A 12,635-nucleotide genomic window follows, 5' to 3' on the forward strand; every position below is an offset into this window, starting at 1 on the left:
TTATAATGACTGCTGATCACCACTGTGTTCATACTGGGACTATTATGGTCCAACAACCAGTGGCGGATCCAGAAATTTTCATGAGTGCAGGCCCACCAAATTTCCCCAAAAAGGATTGCATGCCCCCTGGCCCCCTTCTAAATCAGTCTCCTGACAGCTACAAAGAATAAATTATCAGGTACGAGTACATCAAAGATCATTAAACTATCTACCCCACATGCAAACATCTATTTGGGAGTTCACTGTATTGCAAGTTTTTTTTGGGGGTTCGAAGGATCGTATAAATGATTGCATTGGGGGTCATTGTCAAAATATAGAGCTAAAGATAAATTATATAATTTGCAACAGCTGACACTATAGTATCATATAGTGCACTGAAACCCTTGCAAATAACAATACAGTGGTGCTTGGTGTAGGCCTCTTTGAACATAAGAAACCATATTGCTCACCTTGTAATTTTTGTATTCTGCTAATAAGTATCGTCGGGTTTGTTTATTTACACCAGAAATCAATGAAGCGATGAATGCTGGAAACGAAATTACATCTTCGGTAAATTCCATGATTCTAATATTTTCTAATCAATATGTCCAAGCAATGAAAAATAAATCGTTATTATTTTTATACATAGAGCATACATTTTATGTATTTACTATTTAAAATCTAAGCTTACGAAGAAATCTAACACAAAAGTATCTCAATGCTCGTCGATCTCAATCATTTAACCGTTTTAATACGCAGTTTAAAGTGTAAATTATACGCATTACTGTTCTATTTTTAAAGAATAGCAATAATACATAAATGTACAGTTTCTTAACAAAATAGCAACATAATTACAAGATTAAATCACCACATTGTCACAAGATTATATAATCTGCACCAAATTGACAGTTTGTCGTGAGTTATCATCATAATTAATCACTATAGCAAATGAACACTTTATCATAATATGTACATATAACCTAGTATCATGATTTCAATCCGACCCCACTTACGGACGCGTTGAACATATAATGCATGCCACTCATTAATAGCCAATCAGACGTTAAAAAGACCTTCATTTCCCAAAAAATCATTCCGGAAACATCCGCGAAGCAGTATTTATAACCAATGAAATAACAGAAATATCGTTAACAGATTTACCCGAACCTGACGTTTAGCCTCTGACTAATCAGACCGTATGACCATGATACGGTAATTATCACACAAATAATGGTTCCATCCACCGGAATATTATATACACAAATGTCAATTTATACTATACGCAATAGGCAATTTTAAAATCTAAAATTATCTAAATAAGAAGTGATAATTTGGACTGTCTTATGCTGAGTCACTTACATAACACTTTAATTATATACAATTTTATATAATTAACTAATAGTCTTAAACTTTCCTCCTCTTTTTGAGTTGTTTAGTATCCAGACCGAGAAGTCTATATCTTGTTGTATGGAGTAGGTGTAACATTTTCCTACATTGAGGTTCAAGAATTTTTGATATATTATCAAATATTTGATCACTGTTACTTTTGCAATAGTTGTAAGGATCGCAAATCAATCGGAGTAGTTCAATGTTATTGAGTCTGTTGCTCTCAGAGAAAATTCTACCAGCAGTTCTCACTATTTTTTCCAATATGGGTTTTCTTACAGCGTCTAGAGTTACACAAGTAAGCAGGAAATGGGATAATGTTTCCTCTCCATTTTTGCATAATTGACATGTTGGATCCACTGCATTAGAGTTATATTTGGCTCTTTGGGATTGTAGGATGTATACCCCTGTTGCAATTTTCACTCGTGGTGGCAATTTTTGTATTATTTTTGGGTCAGAAGTATATATACCAACATTCATGTTTTTTTTTATTGTTTCGATGAAATCTATCTTTTATTCTACATCCGGGAATGTGTAATGGCAGCGCCCATTGAGCGATGGATAGTAAAATTAAGTTTTACAAATTCATTGTTGTTGGAGGTGGAATAGCTGGTGTTTCATGTGCAGAGAAGGTTAAGATTAATTTAAACACTATCCCTATCATGAACTTCAATTTAAAAACCTACAAGACTTAACAAAGGTTCAGAGGCTCCTGACTTCGGACATGCTCAAAAATTCGTCTTGTTAAAAATATTTTGTGAGATTTCAACCCTCCCCCTATACCTCTAGCCAATGTAGGATAAGTACACACATACAGTTTATTTGCTTATAAGTGTTGGGATTTTGTGTCATGCATTTTATACAAAATAGTCATTTATACATTTTATTAAGGTCTTTCCTTTTTCTATAAGGAAAGACCTTACTGTATTTCTTCTGTTTATTATTATTATTATTCTTCCGCCAAACTTTGACAAATTTATCCGCGTTAACCATAAGACGTGTCGCTTTCATGTTCACACTTTGTATCGGTGTCATGAATACCTATCCGGAACTCACCCTGTGAGTCGAAATATTTTGTCGGTTCGGAGTAATCCCTCCGAAACCCAAAAACCTTGTTATCGTTCCAACACCGTAACCGTAATAGGTAGAAAAAAACCGAAGGGTGAAATTTGTTCAGGACCAGACCCCGGTTCTTCGTTACATTTGGATCGAAAAGATTCAACGACTCATTGGTAGGGTTATGCCCCTCTCAAAATTAACCGGTGTCGGTTGGCCACCAAAACTCAGAAACCGTAAGTCGTAGACACCTAGGATCTTCACCAATCATCATCAATTCATGTATCTTTGAAAAATACCTCAAGGTCAAATTTGTATGTTGACCTTGACCTTTGACCTAACACCTTGTTATGGGATAATCTCAGAAACCATTATACTTACAGAAGTTTTGAATAGTGGAAAATGTTTGGGTCATTAAGGCGCAACTTTGTTACATTTTGACCAAAGAGATTTGACCTTTCTGTAAGGGGAATAACCCCTGTTTTAGGTTTCTGAAAAGACAAAATCAGCTTTTACTATATAACCAAAGGTCCTAGACCCATGGGGTCTTCAGCAATGACATTGGGGACTAATGACCTTGACAAAGGTCAAAAGGTCAAAGGTCAAGGTCATGTCCCATATAGCGAATTATGTCTTTTTGACCTTATTTAAAGGATTTTCAGTGTGTTTTAAAGCTTTTCAATACATTCTACGTCTATTTGAACATATATTTTACATTATAAAAGGAAAGACCTCTCAATTGTTCAAGAACAATTGACATTTTAATTGTCAGTATTTTTCTTTGAGAAAATGCTCAAGTTCTTTCTCTACTTATGAACTTGTACTGTTTTTTAACAGACTAATGCCAAAAGGTACTTGAGGCCAAGTTGTGGGTAACCACCGAAGCTTTTGCTTGCATTTAAAATTTGTATTACTACTCAGTTAATATGGTAGCCATGATATTGTTTGGTTTATTTACATTATAGATATAAAAAGATGTGGTATGAGTGTCAGTGTCCATCCAAGTCACAATTTATAAAAGTAGACCATTATAGTTTAAAGTACAGTCTTCAACACGGAGCCTTGGCTGAGAAGTTGGCTCACACCAAACAGCAAGCTATGAAGGGCTCCAAAAATTACTGTGTAAAACCATTCAAATGGTGAAACTACATTTGTACATGTAACTGTCTAATCCTCAAAATAAAAGAGAAATGAGAAACACTTATGAACCACATCAACAAATGACAACTACTGAACATCAGATTCCTGACATAGACAGGTGCAAGCAATTCCAGCGGATTTAAACGTTTCAATCAGGGTTGGCAAAAACCCGGGTTTTATGAGTATTGCCCAGCCCAGTGGGAATTACTGGGAAAACCCGGGTTTTACTGGGTTTTAGTGGGTAATACTGGGCAGTAGTGGGTAATATAAAATACTGGTCTGAATTTTATAGAGGATTCAGTGATCAAACACAAATTTTATACATTTGAGATATATATAACCTTTTTTGTTTGTCTGGATTGGTAAAACTGTAAATCATAAAGCAAAAAACTTTTTTTTAAATATAACTCCTATTAAGAATTAACAATTACATGTAAGAAAAAGTACATTTAAATAATGTATATGTACTGTCACTAATTAGTAAGTAATTATTCAGATTAGAATTCAGATTTGTTTATGTAACAATAATCAGCCCTTTCAATTCTATAAGTATTAATGGCATGACCCCTTAGGGTGTTTATTTAGCAATATGACAAATGCATGAATGTAAAACATTTGAAATTAACAATTCACTTAAACACAGGGCTTCCAAAAAAAATTTGAGCCAGCCGGACATTTCATATCTGATCCCGATTTTAATCCCTTAAGACTTAGTCACAAAAGGCAATTATGGTAATCAGATGGCCATTAATTCCAATGATTGACATTACATTAAAAAAAAAACGATTTTAAACTTTACTTTGATATGATATGAATTTGATGTTAGGATGTTACTGTTAAATTGGCAGTGCATCATTCAAAGTGTGCACATCAGCGTGCTCATATCTGCCATAAACTTTTTATTTGTGCAAAATGACATTGTCAAAAACTACTTTCGTTTTCAACCGGATGTTGACTTGACAATGGTAAAACATGGACCATAAACGGATACGTAAAATCCGTGTATTTTTACAAAGCACGACTGAGAGAAGAAGCTCTTTCCACGTTATTTCTTCAACAAAATACTTGAATTGAACGTTAGATACAGGTATCATTGATAATTTTAGCATTTTTGAAGAAATGTAGGATGCATTATTAAATTTCCCACCTGTGCACATGCGCACACGTGTTCTAGTTCATACGACATAGTTCTGACGATTTTTTATTTAAAACCTTAAAATTTTTCATCAAATCATTTTGATAAACTAATTTCTAATAATTTTAATCTTTAGAACGAAATCAATTAGATACAAACCGCTGAAATGTAAGAAAATATTTGTGATTAAACCGATCAATTTATACGATGTCCGGTACTGATCATAGTTCACCTGTCACCTGAACAGGTAGATTTCAGCTGTCCAACTACTAATTAGCCTTGATTAAAATTAGAAAGTATTGAAGTAGGTGTTGTTTTGATAGTAATTAATCATCATGTCACATTTATGACCGGAAACGTGTTGATGTTAAAGGCAAAAGGTTGGGTCAAAAAGATCATGAATTATGTAAAAATGACCGAAAAAGCCTTGAAAAATAAAAAGTATATGACCGTTTCATGCTTTGCCCAGCCGGACTTTTACCGGACATTATACAAATGACCGGAATATATGACCGTTTTGGAAGCCCTGCTTAAACATTGCAATAATTTTTTTTTTCAAAGTATGGATTATTGAAACAATGCTTGGTAATTAACAAGGTTTCCTTATATGTGCAAATCTTGTATTCTGTCTACATAGAAGGGAATGAAATTGAATTTTTCATTCTTTTAGAAATGACTGTCAATGGTTATCTGTATAAAAAGTATTTATTAAGCTGTAATACTATGAAACTACACCAAGTCTTTACTATTTTGTGTTAGAATAAGCTTAAAAAATCATATTGCCCAGTAATGCCCAGTATTCCCCATTTCTGGGAGTATTGCCCAGCCCAGGAAAACCCGGGTTTTCCCACCCGGGAATTCCCGGGCGGGTAATACTTTGCCAACCCTGGTTTCAATGGTACCAAACCTTCACCCTTATCTGAAACAATAGTGTTACATCACAACATAGAAAGACACACTATAAAATATCAATTGAAATAGCTTAACTCAATCAAAAGACATATTCACACAAGATTTAATAAGTTTTTACCTCTAGCCAATGTAAATTAAAGAAACACATAGCAATATGTAACAGTAAAACAGTCTAAACTCAGTTTAAAAGAAGTCTGAGTCCAATGACCTAAATTAAACTGTTTGAAAGATTATGTCTTCATCATATGAAACCAATTACAATCCCTCCGTTAGGGGTTTAGTATCATACCATCATAAAATATATGAGAAGAACATAACCAGGATCATGCCAACAACTGGTTTTAGAATAAATATGTTTATTTCTGATGCACAAAGACCCAAAAAATTTATAGTATGAGTGAATTAATATTAATACCAAAATATGCAATCATTAATGGCCTGACAACAGTATTGTAACTTTATCCCTTCTTTTACTTTTTTATTATACGACCGCAAAAATTTTAATTTTTCGTCATATTGCTATCACGTTGGCGTCGTCGTCTGCGTCGTCATACTTTTAGTTTTCGCACTCTAACTTCAGTAAAAGTGAATAGAAATCTATGAAATTTTAACACAAGGTTTATGACCACAAAAGGAAGGTTGGGATTGATTTTGGGAGTTTTAATCCCAACATTTTAGGAATTAGGGGCCAAAAAGGGCCCAAATAAGCATTTTCTTGGTTTTCGCACAATAACTTAAGTTTAAGTAAATAGAAATCTATGAAATTTTGACACAAGGTTTATGACCACAAAAGGAAGGTTGGGATTGATTTTGGGAGTTTTGGTTCTAACAGTTTAGGAATTAGGGGCCAAAAAAGGGCCCAAATAAGCATTATTCTTGGTTTTCGCACAATAACTTTAGTTTAAGTAAATAGAAATCAATGAAATTTAAACACAAGGTTTATGACCACAAAAGGAAGGTTGGTATTGATTTTGGGAGTTGAGGTCTGAACAGTTTAGGAATTAGGGGCCAAAAAGGGGCCCAAGTAAGCATTATTCTTGGTTTTCGCACCATAACTTTAGTTTAAGTAAATAGAAATCTATGAAATTTAAACACAAGGTTTATGACCACTTAAGGAAGGTTGGGTTTGATTTTGGGAGTTTTGGTCCTAACAGTTTAGGAATAAGGGGCCCAAAGGGTCCAAAATTGAACTTAGTTTGATTTCATCAAAAATTGAATAATTGGGATTCTTTGATATGCCGAATCTAACTGTGTATGTAGATTCTTAATTTTTGGTCCCGTTTTCAAATTGGTCTACATTAAGGTCCAAAGGGTCCAAAATTAAACTTAGTTTGATTTTGACAAAAATTGAATCCTTGGGGTTCTTTGATATGCTGAATCTAAAAATGTACTTAGATTTTTGATTATTGGCCCAGTTTTCAAGTTGGTCCAAATCGGGTCCAAATTAAACTTTGTTTGATTTCATCAAAAATTGAATAATTGGGGTTAAAGATGCCAAATCTTACTGTGTATGTAGATTCTTAATTTTTAGTCCCGTTTTCAAATTGGTCTACATTAAAGTCCAAAGGGTCCAAAATTAAACTAAGTTTGATTTTAACAAAAATTGAATTCTTGAGCTTTTTGGGATACGATTGCTTTCAAGCAATCTGTAGACTTTTACCGTTGACTCAGGGCTCACTCCCTCACGTCAACCGTTTTATTCTAAACATTCAGCAACATCTCAGATTCTAATGATTGTCTTGCTTTAAAAGGTAAAAACAAGCAAAAGGATTGAACATAAACAACTTTCCTGTAATGTTCTTCTCATAATCTTCATGTTTGATTTTTCCCTTGACTTATATGCGTGTTTTTAACAACACGGAAAGTCAGAATTAAGCAGTATTTATATTTAGTGTTTTTATAAATTTAGAAACACGTCAGAGGGAATTCCCCAGTTTTGATAAATGCGAGAGTTCTTTGAATTCCGATAATTCTATTTCTGTCATATAAGAACTGAAGTGGAGTTTTCTATATATATATTTTTACCGTTATGAAACTGATACTGACTGTACTCTCATAAAGAAATTGAGACTCGTTCATCATATCATAATTATTGTTCCAAAATCGCAAGTCGAGGGTTTGTTTATGTATTAATGCGCATGCGTATAGTTTTATTGATTTCAAGGGGTATCAGATTTGGTGGTTGTTCTGGATTCCCCGCTTATTAATTAATTTGAAACTCATTGGATTCTTTCTATGACTGCCTGCTATTGAGGGTTTAATATTGTTGTTGCATAATTTAAAATCATATGCATCATTTAAATTAAAATCAATGAAGTTTTACCTATAACACCCCTTTAGCCAAAATAGAGTCTTCCATATTATCGTTTCGAGTTGTCTCCCTTTCAGAAGTATTTCCCGTCAAAATCGTCAAGAAAAAAATAACTCGTTAGATGTTGATAAACGTCGTATTATATTAAGAACGATCTCAATTTAAACAGAGGAGTGTGTACGGAAAATTCGGCATCCAATAATATTTGATTCAATATATGGGACTGGGAAATGGGGTTCCTCCAAGAATTAACGGTGATAAGATACGAAGTGAATAGTCCGAGATTACTGGGTACAAGTCAAATCGGCACCTGGTCAAATCGGCACCCATAGAAAAAGTCAAATCGGCACCCATAGAAAAAGTCAAATCGGCACCTATTTAAAATTCAATTCGGCATCCAATAATATTTGATATAATATATGGGACTGGGACTATTTAAGTTTGTAATTTAAGTATACTAGCATAAAAGTCCCCCACGGTCCCAGCTTGTCTGGCAAATCAGCCGTCGGACATCAGAGTAATCTTGGACTATGAAGTGAAATACCTTCTCTCTCTCTCTCAGTGACTGCTGTGGAAAGTAAACTTGGAATTGATAGTACACAAATAAAACACAATAAGTACATTGCTCGTACACTTGTATCTGGGATTGGCTATTTTTAAAGTTGAGTGACTATTCAGATTTATATTACCTTTGCATGTGCAGTTGAATTAGTTTCGAAGTAAGGCGTCAAAGAAAAAAAAATATAATAGCCTTTCAAGACGTCATAATTATTTGGACTATCAAGGCCAGGGCTGCCAAAAATGCGTGAGACTCACGCATGTTCATGCTTTTTTGTGGCACTATCCTTGGATCTATTTTTTTCCTCTTTGATCTTTTCTATTTTGGCCAAATCTCACGAATTTGCTTAATGAAAAGTTGGCAGAACTGCTATACATGTGACAATGAAAACTATATGGCAATCGTATCCCTCAGAGCATTCTGCTCTTTGATTTGATATGCTGAATCTAAACATGTACTTAGATTTTTGATTATGGGCCCAGTTTTCAAGTTGGTTCAAATCAGGATCCAAAATTATTATATTTTAAGTATTGTGCAATAGCAAGAAATTTTCAATTGCACAGTATTCAGCAATAGCAAGAAATCTTCAATTGCACAGTATTGTGCAATAGCAAGAAATTTTCAATTGCACAGTATTGCGCAATAGCAAGAAATCTTCAATTGCACAGTATTGTGCAATAGCAAATATTTTCAATTGCACAGTATTGCGCAATAGCAAGAAATATCTAATTGCACAATATTGTGCAATAGCAAGAAATTTTCAATTGATTGGAGTTATCTTTCTTTGTCCAGAATAGTAGTTGAATCAACTTAAATCATTGTTTTATACAATATACAATGTATATTCACTTTTACCACCAACTGATAAATTAAAACAATCTTTACCATTCAGTGATAACAAGCACCTTTTGTTACATTTTAATATTTTATGATGTATTTAAACGAGTAGTTATTGTTGCAACCTCCATTAGAAATTTGAATTGAGATCAGTTTTGGAAAAAGGGAAAGGGGGATGTGAAAAAAAAAATGGGGGAGGGGTGTTAAATTTTTCTCATTTCAGATTTCATAAATAAATTTTGAGAGGATTAATATTCAACAGCATAATGAATTGCTCAAAGGAAAAAAAAGTATTTTAAGTTCATTAGACCACATTCATTCTGTGTCAGAAACCTATAGATGCTGTGTCAACTATTTAATCACAATCCAAATTTAGAGCTGAATCCAGCTTGAATGTTGTATCCATACTTGCCCCAACCGTTCAGGGTTCAACCTCTGCGGTCGTATAAAGCTGCACCCTGCAGAGCATCTGGTTCAAACATATTTTAAGTTTCCAATACTGGTTCCATTGTTAGGGATTTTATTTGTAACATCAGTTTAGTTATTCGATATAAAAAAAGAAACACTTATCATTGGGTAACATGTTTTTTTTTTCATATTAATTAAAAATTAAAATGAAATTGTTATTGTGCTCCCTCCTATATTTTACTCAACTGGAAAATATATATTTTACCCAAAGTCTTGTGATTTTGAGTTCATTATATTAGTCAGACACTTATCATTAGGTTACATGTTGTTTTTTTTCCATATCAATAATAATTAAAATGAAGTGCTCCCTCCTATATTTTACTAGACCGGAAAATATATATTTTACCCAAAGTCTTGTGATTTTGAGTTCATTATATTAGTCATATAGTTATATTTTAGTAAATTGGATATTTATATTTTTTATATTGAGTTTTCTACTGTAAGTGGGGACAAGACCCCAAAATAAGGGTTTGAAATCCTGCCTAACATACCTAATTATTGTTAATCCAAATAATTATAATGTGAGGTCTTGAGAAATTATTTTACTTTTTTGCTTTGATGAAAGTGAATTCCATAGTACAACTGTGACAGGGAAAAAGGTGTTCTTATAGCATGTATACAGGGTTCTCGTTAAGACGCGTATACGCGTCCTGGACGCATGGAAATCGAGCTGGACGCGTCATTTTTGAAACCCGTGAGTCCCTGGGACGCGTCCTGATTGTATCCCCTGAGTCCCAGAAACATCGTTTTGCCTAGAAGATTAATGATATGACATTGTTTTGACAAGAAACTAAACCGGAAGTCGATGTCAAAACATCGATGTGATGCGTAGATCAATATTTTTGACAGCTAATAGATTTATAATTTACATAATTTACATTGTCTGCATGGTTGAACAAGCCAATGAACGGCGATCATGAGACATTTCTCAAATTGAAAAGTAAAAATTCTTTGCAAACTATTTTTTTTAAATACAAATGCATGACTGTACCTTAAATGAAGTGAATATTAATCCAAACTAAATTATGAAAAGCAGAATAATCCAGAAAATAAATGAATTGCTTGACCACATGGTTTGTTTTGTTTACAAATATGTCACATGATCATTTTAGGCGGGAAAAATACTTGGGGAAACACCTAAGTAACAGACAACTATGTCTGGATATTTATAGACATTCAAAATAAACAGATGATATGGTTGTGCCATGAAAGTTGTAAAACTTGGTGTATAAATTCAATCTACACTAATTTAATTGGGAAAAGAGGGTTGAGGGGAAGGGGTTTAAAATTTGTAAATTTTTTATTTTTTTTTAATTTTAATAAATTTTGGTAACTAAAAATGACAAGACAAATTCTTTAACTGGGTTTATTATTAAATAGTCCATTCATATAAAAAAAAAAAAAAAAAAAAAAAAAAAAACTAAAACCCTACCTATCGCCCTGATCTTTTTAACGGAACTCTGGCTTTGGCAAACCAAATTTTTTTTCAATGTGGCCCCACATCAAGGATAATTGATATAGACCCAGAAAGAAGTCTGTTACATGTATATTTTGAACAATAACTATTAAGAGGTCATATTTTTTATTGATTTTATAAAATCTACCAACCCGACACACATGGTTTAAGTTGTATTTCGTCAAATTTCATTATTTTATGACACAAAAAAAATACATTGCATCCTGGACTCATCAAAATCTTTTGGGACTCACCATTTCTAAAAGTGATGAGTCCCAGGACTCACCATGAAAAATTCCTAGTGAGAACCCTGTGTATAGTACTCTGTTCTGGTGCCAAAATGTTTGGTATTGTAGTGAACATGGTAATTGGTGAATCATGTGTTTCTACTGGCTGTGGTAAAAGGTAAAGGTTTTGATCTTCTTCTTTTTAGTTTTTGGTTATTCTAGTACATTGTGTAATCCTTCATTTATGGAAGATTATTGACCGGATATAAACTTTAGAATTTGATTTATAAATTAATTCACAAGATAACCTGGAAAAAGGAACAAAATCAAAAATTGAATTGATATATATATGCCGATGAATGAACATTTGAAAAATGAATTTCAGTAAAAAAGTATATACATTTGATAACAATAAGACTTGAGGGTAGAAAATAGGTATTAGAAAAAGTTCTGAGATTATACGCTGGAATCCCTGTACTGAACTCCATGAAACTATTTGTTTTGGCAAATGATTCTAATCTTTATACATGTACAGTGAATATATAATTGTGCATCAACAACATGTATACTTTAAACAGAATAACAAAGTAGAAGGTAAAGGTACTGAAAGTACACAGTAAATATAATTATGTTATAACATGTATAATCAGAAACTGCATCATTGATAGGATAGATTTCCCTTGGAAGAAGAAGTCCTTATTTGCCCCTTGTTCACAGCTGCAGAATGATGTTTTTGGTTAAAATTAATAATCTGCTACAACATGTACAATTTGTGGTGATTTGATTATTTCTGCATTATAATCTAGTTTTAAGGACAAGTTTGCTAGGAGTAGAAAATGTCATTCATACAAACCCAAATTATTTGCAAATTAAGTTCTAGAGTAAGTAGAAAAAATAACTTGTAATTGCTAGTGATTTTTCACTTCTTCAGACTTGAATGAGAATACATGATTTTCAGTTGAAGATCTAGGAAATTAATTCATTTAAAGAGACATATTTGAATTTTAGATTATCTGCATATTGATACTTTGAAATATGTAAAGAGAATCTGATTTATCAAATTAAGTCTTCTACAAATGTTCTAAGAACTGTAAACATGGTAAAACTTGTAAAACATGTATTAAAATTTGTTAAGAACATCTATAATCATGTATGATGCCTTTCTTTAA

At 32.9% G+C, this 12,635-nt stretch overlaps 1 protein-coding gene across 2 annotated transcripts in view; it reads left to right on the top strand.

Annotated features, from left to right (window-relative positions):
* Window positions 1–1,889: 1,889 nt before the first annotated feature.
* The window catches only part of LOC143048006 (pyridine nucleotide-disulfide oxidoreductase domain-containing protein 1-like), an 85,901-nt gene continuing 75,155 nt past the window's right edge, over window positions 1,890–12,635 (top strand). The window contains exon 1 of one of the 2 annotated variants that reach the window (XM_076221423.1): window positions 1,890–1,997. In XM_076221423.1, the coding sequence (XP_076077538.1) occupies window positions 1,923–1,997 (75 nt within the window). In that variant the 5' untranslated portion in view covers window positions 1,890–1,922. Of the gene's footprint in view, window positions 1,998–11,591; window positions 11,645–12,635 lie in introns of those variants that run through there. The other variant, XM_076221424.1, reaches the window with a different exon arrangement.

The sequence above is a fragment of the Mytilus galloprovincialis genome, chromosome 10, assembly GCF_965363235.1.
Source record: "Mytilus galloprovincialis chromosome 10, xbMytGall1.hap1.1, whole genome shotgun sequence".
NCBI classification, from domain to species: domain Eukaryota; kingdom Metazoa; phylum Mollusca; class Bivalvia; order Mytilida; family Mytilidae; genus Mytilus; species Mytilus galloprovincialis.